This window comes from Mastomys coucha, unplaced genomic scaffold (assembly GCF_008632895.1).
Source record: "Mastomys coucha isolate ucsf_1 unplaced genomic scaffold, UCSF_Mcou_1 pScaffold6, whole genome shotgun sequence".
NCBI classification, from domain to species: domain Eukaryota; kingdom Metazoa; phylum Chordata; class Mammalia; order Rodentia; family Muridae; genus Mastomys; species Mastomys coucha.
This window is the reverse complement of record NW_022196912.1, coordinates 26,712,665-26,735,886: the sequence shown is the minus strand read 5'-3', so window position 1 is coordinate 26,735,886 and position 23,222 is coordinate 26,712,665. Positions and strand designations below refer to the sequence as shown.

Below are 23,222 nucleotides of genomic sequence, written 5' to 3'. Positions count from 1 at the left end.
TATGAGGGTGTTCCCCTACTCACCCACCCACTCCTGCCTCTCCACCCTAGCATTCCTTTACACTGGGGCATCAAGCCTTCACAGAACCAAGGGCCTCCCCTCCTGTTGATGCCAGATAAGGCCCCTTCAGCTCCTTCAGTCCTTCCCCTAACTCCTCCACTGGGGTCCCTGTGCTCAGTCTGATGGTTGGCTGTGAGCATCTACATCTGTACTGGTCAGCATCTGGCAGAGCCTCTCAAGTGACAGCTGTATCAGGCTCCTGTCATCAAGCACTTCCTGGCATCAGCAATAGTGTCTGGGTTTGGTGTCTGCACGTGGGATGGATCCCTACATGGGGCAGTCTCTGGATGGCCTTTCCTTCAGTCACTGTTACACTCTTTGTCCCTGTGTTTCCTTTAGACAGGAGAGATTCTGAGTTAAAATTTTGGAGATGGGTGGGAGGCTACTTCCCTCAACCGGGGGTGGGGGGAGGTCTGTCTAACCTCTGGATATGGTCTCATCAGGTTCTCCATCCCCTTTGCGGAGTATTTCAGCTAATGTCAGCCCCATGGGGTCCTGGAAGGCTCTTGCTTTCCTGGCATCTGGGATTTTCTGGTTGCTGGCCCCAGTTCCCCATCCCCCATTGATATACACCTCTGTTCAATTTCCTGACCCTCTGTACATCTCCTCCATCTCCTCCCTGATTCTGCCCCTCTTGTTCCCCTCCCTCTTTTCTCTTCCTTTCTCCCTTCCCTGTCTCTTCCACCCTCTACTTCCCTTGATTATAGTGTTCTCCCTTCTAAGTAGGACTGAAGCATCCACTCTTGGTCTTCCTTCCTCTTGAGTTTCATGTAGTCCATGAGTTGTATCATAGGTATTCCACGCTCGTTGCCTAATATCTACTTATCAGTGAGTATATACCATATGTGTTCTTTTGTGACTGAGTCACCTCACTCAGGATATTTTCTAGATCCATCCATTTGCCTGAGAATTTCATGAAGTCATTGTTTTTAATAGCTGAGTAGTATACTACATTTTCTGAATCCATTCCTCTGTTGAGGGACATCTGTGTTGTTTCCAGCTTCTGGATATTATAAATATGGCTGCTATGAACATAGTGGAGCATGTGTCCTTATTACATGTTAGAGCATCTTCATGGTATATGCCCAGGAGTGGTATATAGCTGATCTTCAGGTAGTACTATGTCCAATTTTTTTGTTTGTTTGTTTTGTTTTGTTTTTTTGAGACAGGGTTTCTCTGTATAGCCCTGACTGTCCTGGAACTCACTCTATAGACCAGGCTGGCCTTGAACTCAGAAATCTACCTGCCTCTGCCTCCCAAGTGCTGGGACTAAAAGGCATGCACCACCACCGCCTGGCCTATGTCCAATTTTCTGAGGAACTAACAGACTGATTTCCAGAGTGGTTATACCTCCACCATTTGATTTTCCTCAGTTAAGAATTCTCTGTTTAGCTCTGCTCCCCATTTTTTGATAAGGTTATTTGGTTCTCTGGAGTCTAGCTTCTTTGGTTCTTTGTACTCCACCTTGTTTCTTGGGACCATTTGCTTGGAAAATATGTATCCAGTCTGTTAGTCTATGTCTTTTTATTGGGGAATTGAGTCCATTGATGTTAAGAGATATTAAGGAATAGTGATTGTTGCTTCCTATTATTTTTGTTGTTAGAGGTGGAATTATGTTTGTATGCCTATCTTCTCTTGAGTTTGTTGAAAGATTACCTTCTTGCTTCTTCTAGGGTATAGTTTCCCTCCTTGTGTTGGAGTTTCCCATCTATTATCCTTTGAAGAGCTGGATTTGTGGAAAGATATTGTGTAAATTTGGTTGTGTCATGGAATATCGTGGTTTCTTCATCTATGGTAATTGAGAATTTTGATGGGTATAGTAACCTGGACTGGCATTTGTGATCTTGTAGGATCTGTATGACATCTGCCCAGGATCTTCTAGTTTTCATAGTCTCTGGTGAGAAGCCTAGTATAATCCTCATAGGTCTGCATTTATATGTTACTTGACCTTTTTCCCTTACTGCTTTTAAAATTCTTTCTTTGTTTAGTGCATTTGGTGTTTTGATTATTATGTGATGGGAAGAATTTCTTTTCTGGTCCAATCTATTTGGAGTTCTGTAGGCTTCTTGTACGTTTATGGGCATCTCTTTCTTTAGGTTAGGGAAGTTCCTTCTATAATTTTGTTGAAGATATTTATTGGCCCTTTAAGTTGGAAATCTTCACTCTCTTCTATACCTATTAGCCTTAGGTTTGGTCTTTTCATTGTGTCCTGGATTTCCTGGATGTTTTGGGTTAGGAGCTTTTTGCATTTTGCATTTTGCATTTCTTTTACTTTTGTGTCAGTGTTTTCTATGGTATCTTCTGCTCCTGAGATTCTCTCTTCTGTCTCTTGTATTCTGTTGGTGATAATTGCATCTATGACTCCTGATCTCTTACCTAGATTTTCTATCTCCAGGGTTGTCTCCCTTTGAGATTTCTTTATTATTTCTATATCCATTTTTAGATCCTGGGTATTTTTGTTCAATTCCTTTACCTGTTTGGTTGTGTATTCCTGTAATTCTTTAAGGGATTTTTGTGTTTTCTCTTTAAGGGCTTCTACCTGTTTACCTGTGTTCTCCTGTATATCTTTAAGAGAGTTATGTCCTTCTTAAAGTCCTCAGTCATCATTATGAGATGTGATTTTTAAATTAGAGTCTTGCTTTTCCAGTGTGTTGGGGGTGTCCAGGGCTTGCTGTGGTGGGAGAACTGGGTTCTGATGATACCAAGAAGCCTTGGTTTCTGTTGCTTATGTTCTTTTACTTGCCTTTCTCCATCTGGTTATCTGTGGTGTTAGGTGGTTTTGCTGTCTCTGACTGTGGCTTGTCCCTCCTGTAAGCCTGTGTGTCCACTTTCTCCAGGCAGGATTTAGATATGGAGAGCTGTGGTCCAGGGTCAGCTCCGGGCACAGATGGAAACTGGAAGGCTCCTGTCCCAGGTTACTCCTGGGTTCCTGTGTCCTGAGGGCTCCGAGCGGGTCCCTCAGAGCAGAAGTGGTGGTCTTCCCTGTGCTGTCAGGTTTGTTAGCACTTCTGAGAGTCCAGCTCTCTCCTGGTGGGATTTGGGTATGGAGAGCTTAGCACAGGGTCAGCTTCAGGGTGCAATAGCCCATTTTTAAATTGAATTGTTTCAACTGTATATTCTGTAACAAACTAACTACATCATTTTTCAAATAGCTAAGAAGATTCTAGATAATAAAGGTGACATTGATAGCTTCAGTATTCCAAATCTTCCCTAAAAATTTTAGAACTGTGTGTACTTCCTGAAAGACCATCATGTTATATGTTTATAGGGCTTTATTTCTTCCATGTTTTAGATTGCAGTCTAAAGGTTCCAACAGTTTTTGTGCCACTGAAAATATTTTGTGCCCCGAGGGGTGCATATATCTCCTCTTGGAGAAGCCTGGCTCCATGTCTGCACACAGGAGGCCCCTAGAACCTGGCTCCTGTTCATTCCACTAACGTGTTTTCTACCCGTTGTACTTTGTACTACTCAGATCTACACTACTTATGCCTCACCATGTGCCATATACTTCTCTCTTCCTGCAGTAACTTACCTAAAGTTCTCCTCCCCTCTTCCCCTCTCCATATGGTAGGACTTTGTAAGGTGCTTCTCATCACCACCACCACTCCAAAATTAGGCATCCTGCTCTGTGCTCATGGTGTTCCATATATGTGTGGCAGTTGATTGATTGATCACTAGTGCTTTATTATGCATGTCCACTCTTGAACAGATTTCTCAAAGGCAAAGGCCATTATGTATTAACCTACATAATGTAGAGATTTTCAAGACTGAATGAGTCACTTACTTCACATTTACTACAATAAAAATTCTTTCTGGAATGTGAAGACTATTTGGTGGTTAAGAGAACATACTGCTTTTTCAGAAGATCCAGGTTTGATTCTTAGCACCTACATCAAGCGATACAACCACTTGTAACAGTTACAGGACATCTAACATCTCTGTCCTCCAACGGCATCTGCACTCATGTGTGCACACTCATACACACACATTTAAAAATAATAAAATAAATATTTGAATAAAATTATTTCTAAGAAAGGCTGATTGTTTTTTCATTCATACCTACTGTATAAACCATTTGAAAATCATGACCCCCATCCCACAGAGAGCCAATCCGCATTTTAACTTGACATATATTTATTTCTAATATCTTTTTAAAGAGAAAAAGGTTTTCCTTTTATCTTTTAACTTCTCAATATTTTAACTGTGCCTTCATATCTTAATCCTTTTCTTTCTTTTTATTTTTGGCTTTGCAGGCTTTAGATGGATTTTTCTTTGTTGTGAACTGTGAAGGAAGAATTGTATTTGTGTCAGAAAATGTGACCAGCTACTTGGGTTACAATCAGGAAGAATTAATGAATACCAGCGTCTACAGCATACTACATGTGGGAGATCACGCAGAATTTGTCAAGAATCTGCTACCAAAATCACTGGGTAGAATTAACTTTTTATTTCTAATAGTATTGTCACATATACAAGTTACTAGTGTAAATAATGTACTTGAAATAGTTTTAATATGGTTACAACCTCAGCTATATCAATAGCTCATAAGAATCTTTGTTGTCACGAGACAGTACAATCCACACACAGTTAAGTCACCCTACTACAAGAAGCCTTTGCTTAGGGTTTCCTTTGCTTTCCATTTAGATTATCTACAGGGAAGGAGTGCTCTTCTCACTGCCCTGATCATAGAAAAAAAAAACAAAAACAAAAGGGAGGAAGAAACCAGTCAGCAGCAGTATGCTGCTGTATTTTATACCTCCAAAAAGTACCTGGGGTGTAAGTTCTTTCAACTCCATAGTCCAGCTATGATTGGATGGCCTGCCCATTGGGGAGAAGCCCAGCTGAGAGGATTAATGGTGTTGATCTCCAGCTGCTGTTCTGTCCACTAAACTGTGTGCTTAAGGCAAGGCTGGGACCTTAGAAGTCACTTACTTCTGCTGATTCTCTAGGGACCTGAATGCACTAACAGCTGCCCTTTGTTTGTTCCTGGAATTTTGAGACTCCTGCTAAAAAGGTTTTCAGGACTCAAGGTCCAATTACTCCTACTGACTGAATTCCTAGTCTCTAAAGTAGATAGGTTCCAAGTAGTTGATGTGCATGTATTTAAAGGCAAACGGAAAGCCTTTTTGTATTTAATTCAGATTCCATCCACTTCAGATTTTTTTGTTCCTGTTTTTCTATCATTTCTTTGTTCAGCTAGCTCTTAAGTAAGACTAACTCATGACACAGATGACCTGATCAAACCTGAGGTTCTCAGAGACACTGCGTGGGAACATCTCTGAGTAGCACTTAGCAGGGTCCTCAGCATCATTGATGTGGGGCCTGAGGCAGGAGCGCAGGGGACTGAAAGTGAGGCTCCCTTCATGTGGCACTGCGCTTCTTCCTCTCTCCTGTTCTCTAGGAGTTTTTGTTCTGCCTTCATGCAGATCTGGCGTGTGGATTTACTTGAGCTATTTCATTTTAATGTTACCTTAAAAATGTAATATTCCTATCTGTATTAACAAAGGGTCTGTTGAGTTTAAGAGCTTTCCTGGTTGGGAAGAGAGCTGAGGTGACAGAAAATAAAGCTGAGCTCTCCTCAACCCCTGAAGAAGGAAGGGGCTTACTGTGCAAAAGCCACACATTGCTCATCACAGCATGGTTACTGTAGATATGCTCCTATTCAGTTTGCCCACATCCCTATCAGGAGGTAAATCAGACCAGAGTGTCATCTAATATGTGATGTCATGGTGGTACCACTGCTGGCTACCAGTAGGTCCTTGACTGGCCTTTTCCAACTAGCCTCTACCACAACTGGAGGAGGTGTGATAGTTCTCCTGCCATTGCATCATTTCTTTGTTCCTCAAGGAAGGGAAGAATAAAAACATAGAAATAATACAACCTAACTGTCTCCACTACCAAGTACAATAGTGCATATCCACAACCACAGGGCATGCTCAGTAGGGACACAGCATATCATCTAGATTTTTAGTGGTGTTTGATCATCTGTTAGAAACCACTGAGAAGAATAAAGCCCAGTTGTAATAACTTAGAAAAGATACTGTTCTAAGAAACATTGAAGAGAAAACATACTATAGCATCTATACTTAAATCTCCATTATCACAACTATCAAATCATTACAAAATCAGAAAGGGAAACCAGGTAAAATTATTATGTATGTATATCAGCCTCCAGAAAAAGTAAGTTTAAACCTATGAAGAAATTAGAAAAATTAAGATCATTATTTACAAATTTGCATTTTTACATTTATGTGCCTTATATATGCATAAGTCACTGACATAATTCAAAAGGTTATATTCTTGTTCTCACATCAAGAAATTTTGAACAGCTTAAAAAAACTTGTTTCAAAATTGCTTTTCAATTTTTTGGGGTAGAAGATTTCATTGTCTAAAATCTATTTTTAAATTTTACTTATAAGCAGTAAAATAACATTTTGAACATTGAAAAGCTAATGTAGTGAAAGGTTTTGTCCAAGAAAATGATTGTGGAACTGGCTTGTGTGGTATAGTGCTTGCCACACAAGACTTGAATTTAGTACTCTAGAGTTTGTGTAAAGAAATGGGCATGGCAGAGCATGTCTGTTATCTCAGTGCTGGAAAGACAGAGGAAGGAGAGCTCCTGGACTTGGTGGTTAGCCAGCCTAGCCAAGTGGAGAGGCCCAGGTTTAGCAAGAGAAAAAGAGAAGGTGGGGTGCTATGAGGAAAGCACCCATCATGAACCTCTGGTTTCCACATGCACACACGTGCATATACCTACACAGGCATGTGCATACACCCCACACTCATACACTAAGGTTTATGTTGTGAAAGTTTAAGATTTATATATGAAATTCTAATAAGCTGTAGCCTGAAGTTTGGGATGGGGAATGGACATAAGTTATCACAATTTGGCATTTATTTCGCTAGTGATACAGAGACTGTAGAAGTTAAGAGCACTGACATGTTTATATAAAACAGACATAAGAAACTCATCCTTCCTCTACCACCTACTAGCAGTATGATCTTGGAATGCATTTAATCCTTCGTTAAGCCTTACCATTCATGCCGGGCGGTGGTGGCGCACGCCTTTAATCCCAGCGCTTGGGAGGCCGAGGCAGGCAGATTTCTGAGTTCGAGGCCAGCCTGGTCTACAGAGTGAGTTCCAGGACAGCCAGGGCTATACAGAGAAACCCTGTCTCAAAAAAAAAACAAAACAAAACAAACAAAAAAATTGGACATAGTACTATCTGAAGATCCCTGTATCGAAAAACCAAAAGAAAAAAAAAAAAACAAAAACCAAGCCTTACCATTCATGAGAAGTTTGGAGGGCATTCAAATGATACTTAACCTATCACCTAGATGAGTTTCCTTTAAATTTAGTTAATATTATTATTGTTGACTTTATCTAAATATTTTGGAATTTTTAATTTCATGGGAGATAGATCTATAATTTTGTATCATTCACAACTACTTGATATTGTCGATGTTTTTAGGTTAGAAATCGATGTCATGGAAGAACAATATCCTTTCATAATGTGCTTCTTTGTCCGGTCCCCACAAAGTTAAGGTGAATAATTTTACAGACTGTGTCAATAGGAAAGTTTAGTTCTCTTCAGTTCTTCTTAAAATTAAACTGAGTAGCTGCTGCTTCCTTTAAAAAGGGCTTTGAGCTGAGCATGCAGCTCATTGGTAGAGAACTTGCCTTAAATGTACCTAGCAAGCAATTAGGTCCTAAATTTAATTCCCAGTACTGAAACGGCAAAAAAACTTTTTGTTGTTTTGCAATATTTTGATTGGATTTTTGTTACCAGGTTTTAAAAATATTAGCAGTTGCATTTATTCCTTTATAGAGAATTGTGATGAAAGGAAAGAGCAAGTAGTAAAGATTAGATGACCTCCTACCCCCAACACACTCAAACAAAATACTGAGCTTCATCAGCACTTTCCATTGCTAGTCTAGACTTATCCTGTCCCTGTCCAACAGAGAATATATTGTTTATTCGTTTAAGAAGTTATGATGGTTAAAATGTAGTTTGTGGCCCGAATGACGTTAGTGGCTTTAGTTATAAGTTCTCAATATTTTTTACTAACCAGAACAGGTTTTCTTACAGTCTTTCTGCCCCCTCTTCCTCTATGATCCGGGAGCCTTTGGAAGATAGATGATAAGGATGCCCCACTTGGGGCTGAGCATTCCACCATCTCTTACTTTCTGTGCATTGACCGTTTGTGGGTCTGCATTAATTGCCATCTACTGCAAAAAGAGCTTTCTCTGATAAAAATTGAGAGATGCACTAATCTCTGGGTATAACAATGTCTTTAGTGGTATAATAATACCACATCCATGTAGCAGAATAATATTTAGGGCCTGTGGCCTAACTAGTCATAAATTCTTGGCCCCATTAACAGTGCCAGGAACTAGTTCCATCCTGTGGAATGGGCCTTAAATTCAATCAATAAGTGCTTGGTTATTCCCATAATATTTTTGCCACCAGTAGACATATCTTGCTAGGGTGGCTGATATTGTATCTACAGGGTTCTTATCTGAGAAAGACTGATGATTCCTGTCCTTCCCTGGTAGCATGCATAGTACCATCCAGCACAATGCAAGCTGGCCAATAGGGGTGAAGCTTTCAGGTTGATACCAACTTGATTAAAAACCAAAGGACTGGGCTGGAGAGATGGCTTAGTGGGTAAGAGCACTGACTGCTTTTCCAAAGGTCCTGAGTTCAAATCCCAGCAACCACATGGTGGCTCACAATCATTAGTAATGAGATCTGACTCCCTCTTCTGGAGTATCTGAAGACAGCTACAGTGTACTTACATATAATAAGTAAAATAAATAAATCTTTCAAAAGAAAAAAAAAAAAGGCTGGAGAGATGGCTCAGCAGTTAAGAGCACCGACTGCTCTTCCAGAGGTCCTGAGTTCAATTCCCAGCAACCACATGGTGGCTCACAACCATCTGTAATGAGGTCTGATGCCCTCTTCTGGAGTGTCTGAAGAGAGCAATGGTATACTCATATACATAAATAAATCTTTAAAAAAAAAACGATAAAACAAAAGATTACTACAGCAAAACATGGAAGCACAGTTGCACATTAACTCACAATGCTGTGGCTGCATATATAAGGCCTGCACAAGCTCAAGCCAGATAAATTCCCATTTTGGAGAGAGGAGGTGATCATAAAATCTCATGGATAACTGAGGAGCTATAGGAAGTTGGTGGCTGCTGGGGAAGAAAGCCATATTTCTTCAGAGATGTGGTCCCTAAGATGATACCTATGTTTCAGTAAATGACCCTGCACACCATCCACATACTGGCAACACTAAGTGGACTCAGTGGAGTTTTATGAAACAAACAGACAAAAGGGGCTAGAGAGATGACTCTGCAGTTGAAAGCACTGTTTGCTCTTCTGGAGACCTAGGTTCAATTCCCAGCACCCACATATATAATAACAGTTCACAATTGTCTCTCACTCCACTTCCAGTGGATCCAATACCCTATTCAGACTTCTATGGGCACTGCCTCCTTCAGACTTATATGGGCACACATATAAGCAACACACACACGCACATATAATAAAATTACAAATATACTTGTAAATATATATGAACAAAACATGAAATTGGGAGGAAATAGTGATAGGGAATAGTGAGAATAGAGGTGGGCTTGATCAAAATATATTGTATGCATGTATGAAATTCTCAAACAATAGAATTTTTCTTAAACTTTAGGCATAACAGGTTATGAAATTAAACTTGAGGGAAGTCACTTCACCCCACTGCTGCCTGTTCTCCTCCTGGCTCTTTATACTAACCCTGTGTCTAAATACTTCTCTGCCTGCTTTTCTTTTTTCTATCCTACTTCTTATTATCTTAACTGAGTTAAGATATTTAGCCGGATTAAGCAAGTAGCTTTTCTTTGCAAGTGTGTTCAACAAGCTGAGATCATCCCTAATAGTTGAATAAATCTGGGTAAATACCATGCAAACCAGATGGCAAACAAAATCTTAAAAATTATTTTTATCATAGCTCTTTAGTTGGAGATGAAAGCTCTAAAAGTAAATGAGGTGGTTAATCTTCACATTAATTATACTGTCTACTTCATTCTACTGTTTAGCCTATATGTGTTTCAAAAGTAGAAAGAAAATGGCCCTAGCCATAAATCCTATATAAATAAATTAGGCATATGTGTAAAATGTCAGCTGTGGTAACTGGGGCCCTGAAATGACTACCTGAATAAAGTCTAGTTTGTATTGGAATTAGAGCACCAAGGGCCTCTTGTGATTTGCTGTAGACTGTAGAGTCCAACCATCTTTAGTGCTCAGACACTGGATCTCTTCAGGTTAAAGATGAAGCAACTGGAAACCAAGTACTAAGTGACCCAAACCTAGCAACCTGTGAAAAGCAGAACTGAGCTCAAGTTAGTTAGCTTGCACACTTCTCTCTTGTACTTAGAGAGTGGGCTGAGGGAGGAGGGGGCTTTACACCTCTGCCCACTGGGATCTGTGATCTGGATAGGACAGTGTGGGTAGGAAACTGACTCACAATACAGTGATTCTTACTTGAAATATACAGCATCTTTTTTTCTAAAACTAAATTTAACTTTGTTACAGTAAAGGAGACAATGTTTGTTTGTAATCTTTTAATATTACTTACCGATACACACTATGTTCAAAGTATTATAACATGTTTTACACTTATTAAATTAATGAAGTAATTAATGGCTGTAAGAAACCAATATTGTTCTTTTCTATTCTAAGTCACAGGCTCCATGGACAAAGTTTCAGTCTTCTCTCCCATCCACAAAGAGCCTACTTAGAATGATAACTGTTGGCCTTAAATTTTCTCACTTGAGATGCATAGGTGCAAATAAAGAGTTATCTGCCACACCAGTAACTTTTAATTCTGTCTTTGTTTCTAAGTACTGTTAGTGAAGTAGTGTATTTACTGTCTGAGCTCTTATACCTTTTCTTGGAAAAGTTCCAGTTTTTAACTGATAGATGTACCTTTATTGACTCATTATACAGTTAGATCTGAGGATGTAAGCCAGTCTTTTAATAATGGATTTCTCATCAGCCGGATGCCTTGAAGTTTGTTTTTGTATCTTCAGAGTTGATACTTTTCTTACTCTATTCACAAGCATATAAATCAATTTTGCCTCCCTAGTAAATGGAGTTCCTTGGCCTCAAGAGGCAGCACGCCGAAATAGCCATACATTTAACTGCAGGATGCTAATTCACCCTCCAGATGAGCCAGGTACTGAGAACCAAGAAGCTTGCCAGCGCTATGAAGTAATGCAGTGTTTCACAGTGTCACAGCCAAAATCAATCCAAGAAGATGGCGAAGGTAAAGAGTCATTTTAAAGTGATTATTTTATCTTTGGCTTGAAAAGTCAGGGGAAAGTGATTGCATACTATCTTCCTGAGATAATATTTTGGTTACTCTATTATTTGTCATAACCATAGTTCAATTTTATATGTTTTTTTTTCTTGAGAAAGGGTCTCACTGGGTAGCTCTGGCTGACCTTGAACTTGCTACATAGACCAGAATAACCTCAAACTCATAGAGATCCACCTGCTTCTTCCTCCTAAGTACTCATATTAGTGGTATGTACCACCAGGCCCAGCCTATTCAGCATTTTGAAATCGGGTTTAACTGTATATCACAGCCTGGTCTTCAACTCACTATGTAGCCTAGGCTAGACTAGAACTTAGAAGCAGTCTCCTGCCTTAACTTCATAAGTACTTGGATTGCAGGAGCATGCCACCATGCCAGACTCAATGTTCCTCTTAATATTTTAAACAACATTACAAATATGTACAGCCAACCCCTTAATAATGTCTCTAAAATTTCAGCTTTATGCCAGCATTTCCACTAAGATGTCAAATAATTCAAATCTATTTTGCTGCCTTGAAATAAAGTAGCTGACTACCTGCCTCAGCTGGAAATGTACCAGATACAACAGGCTGGTGAACACCCCTAGTACTTAGGAAGTTTCATCTTTAGATTGTAGGAGACATTGGAGGATAGTGTTGGCATTTTCAGACTATGCAAAAATCCAGGAGAAAGTTTATTTTTAAAAAAAATGGAAGTCATGGCTGAGGTTCTAATATGAACATGTTATTAGCATGGATTTCTGTGTGTGACAGTAGGGTTCAGTATATAATGATAAGTGTCTATCATCCATGTAAATAGAGACTCAGATAAGTTTAGGAATACTACACGTTGGGACCGGAGTACGTTGTACAGACCAGAGAAAATAGGAGACGAGTCTGTCAGAGGCAGTTCAGTAGCAATTGTTACCAAGAGGTGTAGGTGATGACCAACTGGGAGCTCTCCTGCCTTACCATTCTATGTCATTAGTGTGCAATAGTGTATCTAGACCTTTAGTAAAATGCAGAATGGGACTTCAGAAAAAAGTAAATCCTAAAAATATAAATTCCTCTATTGGCAGTCATGGTGACATAAACCTATGATTGCTACAACTGGAAATGTGAATTTGCAAGTTTTGAGACCAGCCTGGTCTACATAGTAATTCTATGGCCAGCCTGAGCTACATTGTAAGACCATGTGAATCCATGTTGAGATCTACACTCTTTAAGTAGGTCACACTCTTTACTGAATCTACTAAATAAATCTTATATTACTTAGGTTTCTAAAGTGAAATCACCCCAGCCTTGGATACATAGACCCTGACTCTTCTCCTCCTTTAAAAAGTCCTTTGTCAAGACCAAAGTCCTACCACTTCAGTCCAAATCCTAGTTCTGTGGTATGACCATTATCTTTATAATAGTTAGGAGAATAGATGCAGCATGACATACTGATGCAGGTAAGATATTGACAATAAAACTGCCAGGCGGTGATGGTGCATGCCTTTAATCCCAGCACTTGGGAGGCAGTGGCAGGTGGATTTCTGAGTTCGAGGCCAGCCTGGTCTACAAAGTGAATTCCAGGACTATATAGAGAAACCCTGTCTCAAAAAAAAAAAAAAAAAAAAAAAAAAAAAAAAAAAAAAGAAAGAAAGAAACAGACACTATTTTTAAAACACTGTTAAGGGGTGTCCTAGTTATGGTTTCTATTGCTGTGATGAAACACAATGACCAAAAGCAAGCTGGGGAGGAAAGGGTTTATCTGGCTTCCACTTCCTCACTGTAGTCCATCATTGTGGGAAGCTAAGACAGGAACTCAAGCAGGGCTGGCACCTGGAGGCAGGAACTGATGCAGAGGTCATGGAAGGTTGCTGCTTACTGGCTTGTTCCCATGGCTTTCTCAGCCTGCTTTCTTATAGATCCCAGGACTACCCAGACCAAGGATGGCACCACCCATAATGGGCTGGGCTGTCCCCAATAGACCACTAATTAAGAAAATACCCTACAGGCCTGTCTACAGCCCTATCTTATAGATGCATTTTCTCTGTTGATGTTCCTTCCTCTCTGATGACTCTAGCTTGTGTGGAGTTGACATAAAGCTAGCCAGGACAGAAAGCTAAAGAGATGGGTCCAAAGTTAAGAGCACTCTTCTAAGGGACCCAAGTTCAGTTACCAGCATCCACATGACAGCTTGCTCCTGTCTGTAATTCCAGTTACAGGAGATCTGATGTCCTTTTCTGGCCTCTGTAGGCACTGCATGCACATGGTGCACAGACATACAAGCAGGCAGAGCACTCATACACATAATTTATTTTAATTTAAAAGTAGTATTGGGTACTTGTGACAGAGCATATGTTTAGCAGACCTAAGTCCCTTGAATTTAGTTGCTAGCAGTGAAACAACAACAAACTTGTGCTGCTTACATGGAACCAGAACTGTTACTCTGACTGTTATCATCTGTCTCCTACAGTTTATGTGCAAGTATTCAGATGAGGAGAACTTTACTCTGGCTTACATTCTATTTAGGGCTACCAACTTTGTGATGCCGGGAACTTTACTGCTCCTATGCAACTATGTTAGAGAGGTTCTAATACAGTGGTAAATCCTGAAACATGCAATTTTAAAGTAAAATCTTTCAAGGAATTGATATAAACATTTTCTCTATACTTTGTTCAATTTTTCCTTCTTGTTTTGGGCAGATTTCCAGTCATGTTTGATTTGTATTGCTCGACGATTACCTCGGCCTCCAGCCATTACAGGTGTAGAATCCTTTATGACCAAGCAAGATACTACAGGTATTCACAAAATTAAAAATGTCCCATGGCTATTAATAATGTAAGCTTAGCACTTCACTGATTATATCCAATTGTCTGCTTCCCGGTCTTCTATAGAAGGCATTTTAAATAGCCTTGATATTGAACAGTCAGATGCTATAGTTGTCATGAGCATCAAGCTGTAGAGACCAGTTCTTAACAATGTTCCCATGAATATATCTGTGTGATCATGAATCACCTTCATAATCAAGGAAGGCACTCTTAAAGAAGTTTGAAGTTGTTAATATATGAATCTTTACACTTACGATTGGATAAAATATGGTGGGTCTAATATTATGTTTAAATATATTTGGTGGAGCTTTCCAGAGGGATCAGTGGGTAAATGCATTTGCTGTAAGCCTAACAGCCTGAATTTGATCCTTGAACCTACATGTAGGAAGGAAAGAACCAACTCCTCTCACATGCAAACCATGCACATGGACACATGTATACATATAAATAAATGCATGTAAAAAACTTTAATGTATTTGGTTAGTTTTTCCTTTGCTCCTTTTTAAAAGTTTATTTAGCACATAGCACTTGAGTCTATAGAAGTCGTTGCTATGAGTGTGATCGCTCAGGGTTTATGTGGCGAGTAAAGACCAGTGGTGACCACACCTGTAGGTGTATCTCTACTGTCCTGGCTCCTAGGTGGGCTGAAGCAGTTGTGTTGCCTGAGCCCACACATTAGGACAAGCCTGGACAACATGGCGAGGCCTTATCTCAAATAAATAGAAAGTGAGTGCTATAGTTCTATATTGTGCTGCATTTTTGAAGATCTTTTTTGAGATTAGGCTGGTCATTCTAAAAGGTCTTACTGAGGTTTGAGCTAATGAGACCATGGTCCATGAAGAAGTGCCACACACCCTATATGTAAGTGTCAGAAGTGGTCAATGTGGAAGGGCCTTAGTTTACAGTGAGCACTCCTGACCCAAAAAATAGGTAGACCAGCCCTCACATTAGTAGGACTGAGAGGTAGGCAGTAGGGCTGCATTGTGTAACAGGGGAGTGCCTGAAATAAGACTGTCTTCTCAAAAGCCTGTTGAGATTTGATTCCCTTCTAGAACAAACCACAGCTGTTGTTCATAGTTTGTCACAGCTTTTTCCTAGTTAATTTATCTTCAAACTGACATTCATGTTTTCACATACTCTAAGTTACATCTTCTGGACACCTCCCTAAGTTTACAACAGAGATAGATAGTTAGGGATATATTTTTGAACAGAAATTTTAAAAAAACTTCAACTTAATTTATTCCATTTTAATGTACATCCTGTACCATGGTGTAAAGATTCTAGTCTATGTTTAACAACTTTTGACTCTCAGAAATCTGATACTCTTATGTTATATGCTTTAATCTTGTGTTTTTAAAGATAAATTCCAAAATGCTCTGGCCTGGGATCGTGGAGAAACTGCAGTTCTCTCTCCATCCCTCTCTGTCTGTCATGTGGCATATTCACTTCCATTTTCTTTCATGAGCAACACTGGAAAATTTCAACAAACCCTTATTGAAAGCCATGGATATTTTATATGGAAGAAAATAGGTTTCATTGACAAAGAAAACTGACCTTTTCATCAGAAACTGTATGAAAAGAAGCCAAATAGGAAAAGGCTGCTGGGAGGGATGATTGTCAGGCTGCAGACAGGAGAGACTTAAGTTAGTGAAAGAGCCATTGGGTGGCTCTGTGGGCTAAAAGCACTTGGCCCAAGCATGGTAGCCTGAGTTCCACCCCCAGATCCCACATAAAGGTGGAAGGAGAGTCCTGATGCCACTGCTTGTCCCCTGACCTCCATTCATGCCCCATGGAATATCCGCAACACCCAAAACACATACACACAAAATGGTAGCATAGTTCGTGAATAGTACTTTTCAACTTATTCTAATTTCCGTAAGTTAAATATTACATTAAATCAGAGAATTTAAATTAAATTTTCAGCTGTATCTTACTATGTGTAAGTCAATAAAAATAATCATGACCACTTAAAATAAGGAAATTAACTCCTGGGCTTTACAATAATTGTTCAACTAAAAGGGACCTCAAAAAATAACACATTCCAGGGTCTGGAAAGAGGGCTCAGCAGCTAAGAGCACTGGCTGCTCTTCCAGAGGACCCAGGCTTTGATTCCCAGCATCCACATGGCAGCTTAAAGCTGTCTATAACTTCAGTCTCAGGAGATCTGTTGCCTTCTTAAAGCTTCCAAGGACACCAAGCATACAAGTGGTACATAGACATACATGTGCACAAAACACACGTACACATAAAATAAATTTTAAAATAATTCAAAATAAGACTTTTGAAAATAACCGATGCCAGCTTACTTGTTTTAGGAGTGAGAAACAAACAATAACTGATTGCTGAGAGTGAAAATGTGTCTCCCCATGAAGCACTCTTTCTTTCTGTTCCATTACCTTTGGCCTGTCAGCACTGGACTTCACCTCTCATACCAGGTTATCAGAGAACTAGAAATTAGACTTAACATTTAAAGCTAGTATTTTATTATATCATAGCATAGAATTCACTGAAAATAATAGGAAGGTAAGGTAAAATATTAAACACTTAATTTCAATGATACTTTTTAGAACTATAAATGGAGTGGTTCATGTCACATTTTTTAAAAATTCTTCTATTGGGAAAGATTGAATTGTGATATTTTTTCTTGTCTTTGTTTCTTTTGTTTGGTTGGTTAGTGGTTGGTTCAACTTCCATTTGGTAAGTAGATATTCTAAAGCAAACTCTTCACGAGCCTCTGAGCAGAGTTCTTTACATAGCCTGATCATTTAGTACCAATGCTGAAAACATAACCACTTTCTCTTCCATAGTTCTACAATTCCAGATTCCTTTGCTCTATCTTACAGACTATTGCGTGCACACACACACACACACACACACACACACACACACACCCCTTAGCCATTGCCTATGAGGAGCATTGTTGTATGTGAAGATTATATAACAGTAGAATTGCTGCTATAATAAACTTTTATGTATGACAGGGCTTCCAGTTACGGTCATCAGACTCTTTTCAAACTTTTAAGTAACAAAATTCTCTTATTTGATTTTCAACTGGTATTTTTTCTATTCTCATTTATTCTAAGAGTTGATTGATAGGATCCTCAAGTAGGATTGGATACATTAGATTCCAGACTGTAACAAGGAAAAGCTAATAGATATTTTATTATTAAGAAAATCAAATTGAGGGGGGAGGAGAATTGTGATTTTTAGTTAAGTGAAGAAACATACACATACACAGACTTGACTTGATTGTATCAAAAGGGATAAATACAATCAGAAATTCATAGAAGAAGCATGAATTATAAATAAACATGGGAAGTGCTCAGCCTTGTTAGTAATTAAGGAAATTCAAATTTAGATAGCAGTGAGATACCAGCTTTTTATTTACTATCTCCAACAAATATAGAAGCCTCACAATAATAGGTGAGAGAAAAGATCAGCGGTGCCTTCTGGGGTAGGAAGTACAGGAAAGTGAGCTCAGGCTCTTATGAGTGTATATAATAAAAATAGGCCTGAAAAATCACAAACTATTAGTTGACCCCCTATTAACTGAGAAGTAACTTATACAGAATTCCCTCAGAGATAATAGGGAATTTGACCAAGTTGATAACTCTAGCAAATTACCTCTGGAATTTATAAAACAGTATTTCAATAGTATGGTGCCTCATAAATCTTAAGGTTTTGATTTAGTGCCTTTTCTAAGTCCTCTTTTATTGCATCTCACTCTTGTTGTAAAATTGCCTATAGAGATTAACCAGAAGTTTTAAAAAGGGGGAGGAAAGCTTGCTTCTTTTTCACAGTCTCCTCCCTTAGTCACTGGGAAATAATATAGTAATATATGTAATGATTACTTCTGTTCTCTTTTGAGCAGAACAGTTACTCATCAGGATGCAGGAAGCAGTCAAGAGGGACTGTGTATGGAAAGTGGGATCTGAACAGGCCTGGGGTTTTGAACTGGGTGTCTCAACAGCTTCAGATGGTTTGGGTTGTTCCATACTGGAGGATTGTTTATTTATGATTGCGATGGGTCCTCAAGAATCCCAGATTGATTTCAGCTAATTCTGTAGCTGGGGATGACCTTGAGCACCTCCACCTCCTAAGTGCTGGCATTACAGGCATGTGCCACCATGCCCTGTTTAGCAGTACAAGGAACTGAGCCCAGAGCCTCATGCATTGTAGACAAGCGCTGGACCAACTGAGCTATACTCTTAGCCTTGATACAATTTCAGTACCTGACTAGAACTGAATCTGACACAGTAATGCATAACAATCTAAGACCACACGATCCATATCATGTCTCTAATATGCTCTAATATATACTATAATATATCTAACAAGTAGAGATGGCCCCTTTTTACTGTTTTTGTCTATCAAGTATTTCGAAAAAGGATATTCATTACATATAGCTGGTGATTTTGTGGCTGATTTATAATCAAAACGCTACCATAAATGTAAACGTTCTTTCCCTGTGCAGGCAAAATCATCTCTATTGACACTAGCTCCCTGAGAGCTGCTGGCAGGACTGGCTGGGAAGATTTAGTAAGAAAGTGCATCTATGCTTTTTTCCAACCTCAGGGCAGAGAGCCTTCTTACGCCCGACAGCTGTTTCAAGAAGGTAACGCTTTTGTCTTTTTTTCATTAACCTATGTGTTGCTATCGAGGAACTCTTCTTGAAGTTCATAGCTTGATAAGTATTTTCTCCAAATTACAGCTCTGTAATAAGTTTTAGGAAAGGAAGAAATGGGTAAGCAAAGTAATTCATGAGTGGATCCTGAAACCCAGGATGCACATCCTAAAGACTAGGATGTCATGTGGCAGTCACTCACTCACTCATTCATTCATCCATTCATTCAGCAGATGTGTCGAGTTCCTTACATGCATAGAGCACTATGTATATAAGGTGCCAGGGATACAGTGATGGCTAGGAAACAGGGTTTGCTCAGGATATGTTCAGAGAATATAGGACAGCTCTAAAATCAGTGTGACCCTGGTGATAATAGAAGTATAACTCTTAAAAGGCAATTTCAAGTTTGATGATAATTTGAGAGAGCAAGAGAATTTTTTTTTTTTTTTTTTTTTGTCTATCAAAAAATTTTTTCTCCAGGAAAACAAGTGTGTTGGAGAGCCTCAGTACTGTTCATTTTAACTTGATGACCATTGAAATATGTATTTTTTATGTAGATTGAAGTTCTGAATTTAAAACTACTCTCTGTGACATTACCTGTCAAATACCCTGTCTAGGAGGTCTGTGGTGGCACAAAACAACATGCCCATAAGAAATCTAGCAATATCATAGGAAAGGCAGGGGAAGTTATTTGTGAATCAAGGTCAGAAAGTTCACAGAGATTGAGAATGAAGGCATTGTCTATGCACTAGCAAACACTGCTGTGGATGGTAGCCTAGTACTTCTCTATTATGTAAGCGTTAGGTTGATAGTCTCTAATGATTACTAGTCCTAAAATACAACTGAATTATTCTCGCACCCTTGTTAATTTTAACACTTTCCCCATAACAACATCTCCCTCATAACATTGTGTCCTTAGTTTCCTGATGATGTGCCATTCATTGCATAATAGGTTAGTTGCTTCCTAATAGAATTATTTATAAGTTTATATACCTGCATAAATCTTAAAGTTGTAGTTCTCCAGAGGGCTCCTTACTAAACACCACGCCACTCCTCAAGATTGTTTTATTATAAAGAACCAAAAAGAAATCTATATTTTTTTAACTTCCCCAGGCAGTCCTACATCCTAGCTTGGAGGCCATCATAATAATGATGGATTCCGTCTACTAATCATGAGTTTGGACTTCCTTTACATAACAGTGCTTGACTTTTGAATAGGTTTGGGACTTGGAGCATGGCTTCCAGTCAGTACCTAACGCGTGAAGTATATATGGGTCTTCGGTTTTTGCCATGGTTTCCAAGGTGGACCTTCTATAGCAGACCTATGAAACTTAATTTTATTTGTCTATAATTTGTATACATTTCCACTAAGGTGAAATGGTACTTATTGTCCAAATGATTAAGCTCCACACAGATTCAAAAGAGCCATAGTTGATATTAGTAGTATCTATGAATTAGGTTAATTAAAATCTAATAAATAACTAACTTATCAGCATACAAAATACAGTAATTTGGGGGCAGTGTAAAGAGAAAGAATTGTAATCCATCTTCTTTTCTTCATTGGGTGTTTTCTTAATACCATGTCCTCCAACTTTTTAGAAAAAGAATTCTGTGATGAAAATGACTTTGACTTTTTTCCCTCAAAGATGGAAAGTTCATGTGTGGCCAAGTTGGCCAAAGTTCATATGACTCTGGTTCTAGGTTTTTGGAATTATAAACAATTTCCTAAATAGCATGTCATAGAGGGATTGCATCTTCTAGTATTTGATACTCAGTAGATGTAGCCTGGTAAGAGAAATATACTCTTTGAAAACTTTGTAAACCTGTTAAAAATACCTACTGAATTAAAATATCAGCTCAGGGCCAATATTTTAACAGGCCTTAAAGATGATGCTTAAGTTTAAGAACCATTCACCTATAAAGAATGGAAAAAGTGGTGATTTACATTTGCAGGTTGTTTTGTTTTGTTTTGTTTTGTTTATTTGCTGTCTCAGTCACGTAAGTGTAAAGCCAGTGATGCATGTTTGTATTAGAATGACTGTTATCAGACAAAAGATGAGCATGTGTAAATGTGGGGTTGTAAATTAATATAGCTGTTATAAAGAAAAGAGTGGTGGTTCCTCACAAAAATTAAAAAATGCAACTATCACAGGTCCTAGGAATCCCACTTTTGGGTAAATAACCAAAGGGAGCAAAATCAATATAGTAGAGAGATACCTGTATACCATTAGCCAAGATATGGAAGATATGTGCTTTTCAATGAGTAAGTGTAAATGAAAAAAACGTTCATATGTATATGTATGCATGTATATGAATAATATACATTGACATATACATACAATTAAATACTATTAAGCCAGAAAAAGATGGCACTCCTATGGTAAGCTTGAAGATCATTATAGCAGATGAGATAAGCCAGGCACAGAAATACAAGCAGTACATGATCTTATACACGTAGTCTAGAAACAGTAGAAATGTGGTCATGAGGGGGTGCGGTAGTCAATGGGGATAGGAGGAGCTATTGAGACGATGTTGCTCAAACCACTATATTAGGTCCAAGGGTTAAGTCTAACATCATGTGGCGTGCATGATGATTATAGCTAATAACAATATATTCTTGAGGAATGCAGGGAGGACAATAGATACTAAGTCTTCTCACCACCAAAGTGATAATTGTAGTATAGCATATCAACATATGCTATATATATATATATATATATTATATATATATATGCTATATATATATTAGCTAGATTTAGCCATCCACAATGAATCAGTGCTTAAAGGGAACATAATGCATAGGAAAAAAAATAGTATTTTATGTGTTCACCTGAATAAGTTTAAATTTAGGTAAAAGACAAATTTTACCACTATATTCTTGATTTTGTATAGATTTTTATAGTGATAGATATTTAGATAAGAGAAAATTGTATTCCATCTGTTATCTTTCCCCTTTCCAGTAATTTACTATTTGAAAATGGCAATTGCTATAAAATCCTAATGTTCATTTAGCATTTTTATTCTTAGCTTGGTTTTTTTTGAAGGGGGGGTGTGTTTTGTTTGTTTGGTAGTGGTGGTGGTAGTTTTGGTTGTTTGGTTGTCTGGTTGGTTTTGTTTTGGCTGCTTTGGGCCAAGACAATGTATATTTTAGTTAGTTTGGTTGTTTTTTGATGGGGGGCATTTAGTGCTGGGGATTGAACCTGAAGCCACATACAAACTAGGTTAGTGCTTGCCCCAGCCTTTTGTTTGTTTGTTTGACACAGGCTCTGCTGTAGAGATTGGTCTCAAGCCTTTATGTGACTGAGAAAGACCTTGAATTCCTGACCTTCTTGCCCCTACCTCAAGTGCTGGGATCACAATAGCAGACTACCACACCAAGCACATGAAATATTTTCAAATGATGCTTACTGCTTCGTCTTCCATGGTCACATTTTGTAACCATATTCCAGCCAAGAACACATAGGAACACTTGCTTGAACCAGATTGAAGCCATGGTTCTGCACTGGGCCTGGGGAAAGTGGGTATTAAAACCACTTGAGGCACTTTAAACTTGGAGAAAGCTGATACGAGTGGAGGTGATTTGGAGAGGATTCATAGGTTCTGTTCTGCTCAGACCAGTACTTTAAAGAAAGATGAGAACAGGCGCTTCACCGTGTCCGGGATATGGTGGATGCCAGTGCAGTAGTTAAGTCAAATTTCCTGGTCATGCACTATACTGTTAAATGAGACTGAGGGGAAAATGCTTTCTTACAGAGACATTTGGAAAATACGGAGCTAGGTTTCACAAGATTTTAACATCTGTAGCTAGGAAGTGTTGTTTTGTGCTTAACTGAGTGTGATAGATGCTCTATTCTCCCACTTTAGGAGATTCACGACATAGTTAAGGTGTTTTAAGTTCCCAGAGATGGATGGATGTATGCATGTATGTATGTATGTTAACCTACAAAGTCGCTTTATAAAATTTTTGTTTATCTACTTATAGTTTAATAATAGGTCATAATTTCTTATCTTTTAAATGTCCCAGATATATTGTTACATGAAAAAGTAGGCTAAACAAGTAGAGTATATATAGTATAATCTCACTCTTACATGTCTTTCCAGTTCTATATTAATAAAGTGTTACTTTTACCTCAGTAATATAATTAAAAATAACTTTATCTTTATTTATTCATCAGTCATTTTTTGTTACCTTAACTTTATACTTAAAAATTAAAGCACTAGGAATGATAACTCATGCCTGTAATTCTAGCATATAAGAGACTAAGAAAAGGGGATTGTCACAAGTTTGAGGCTAGCCTGGACTACATAGTGAGTTTCAGGCTTGCCTGGGCTACAGAATGAGATCCTATCTCAAAAAAAAAAA

General features: G+C 38.6%; 1 protein-coding gene across 8 annotated transcripts in view; it reads left to right on the top strand.

The window, feature by feature from the left end:
- Positions 1–23,222, top strand: part of Ncoa1 (nuclear receptor coactivator 1) — a 208,920-nt gene that overhangs the window by 134,068 nt on the left and 51,630 nt on the right. For all 8 annotated transcript variants that reach the window (XM_031355731.1, XM_031355734.1, XM_031355737.1 and 5 more), the window contains 4 exons: positions 4,314–4,491; positions 11,208–11,387; positions 14,110–14,205; positions 18,710–18,850. In XM_031355731.1, the coding sequence (XP_031211591.1) occupies positions 4,314–4,491; positions 11,208–11,387; positions 14,110–14,205; positions 18,710–18,850 (595 nt within the window). The remainder of the gene's footprint in view (positions 1–4,313; positions 4,492–11,207; positions 11,388–14,109; positions 14,206–18,709; positions 18,851–23,222) is intronic.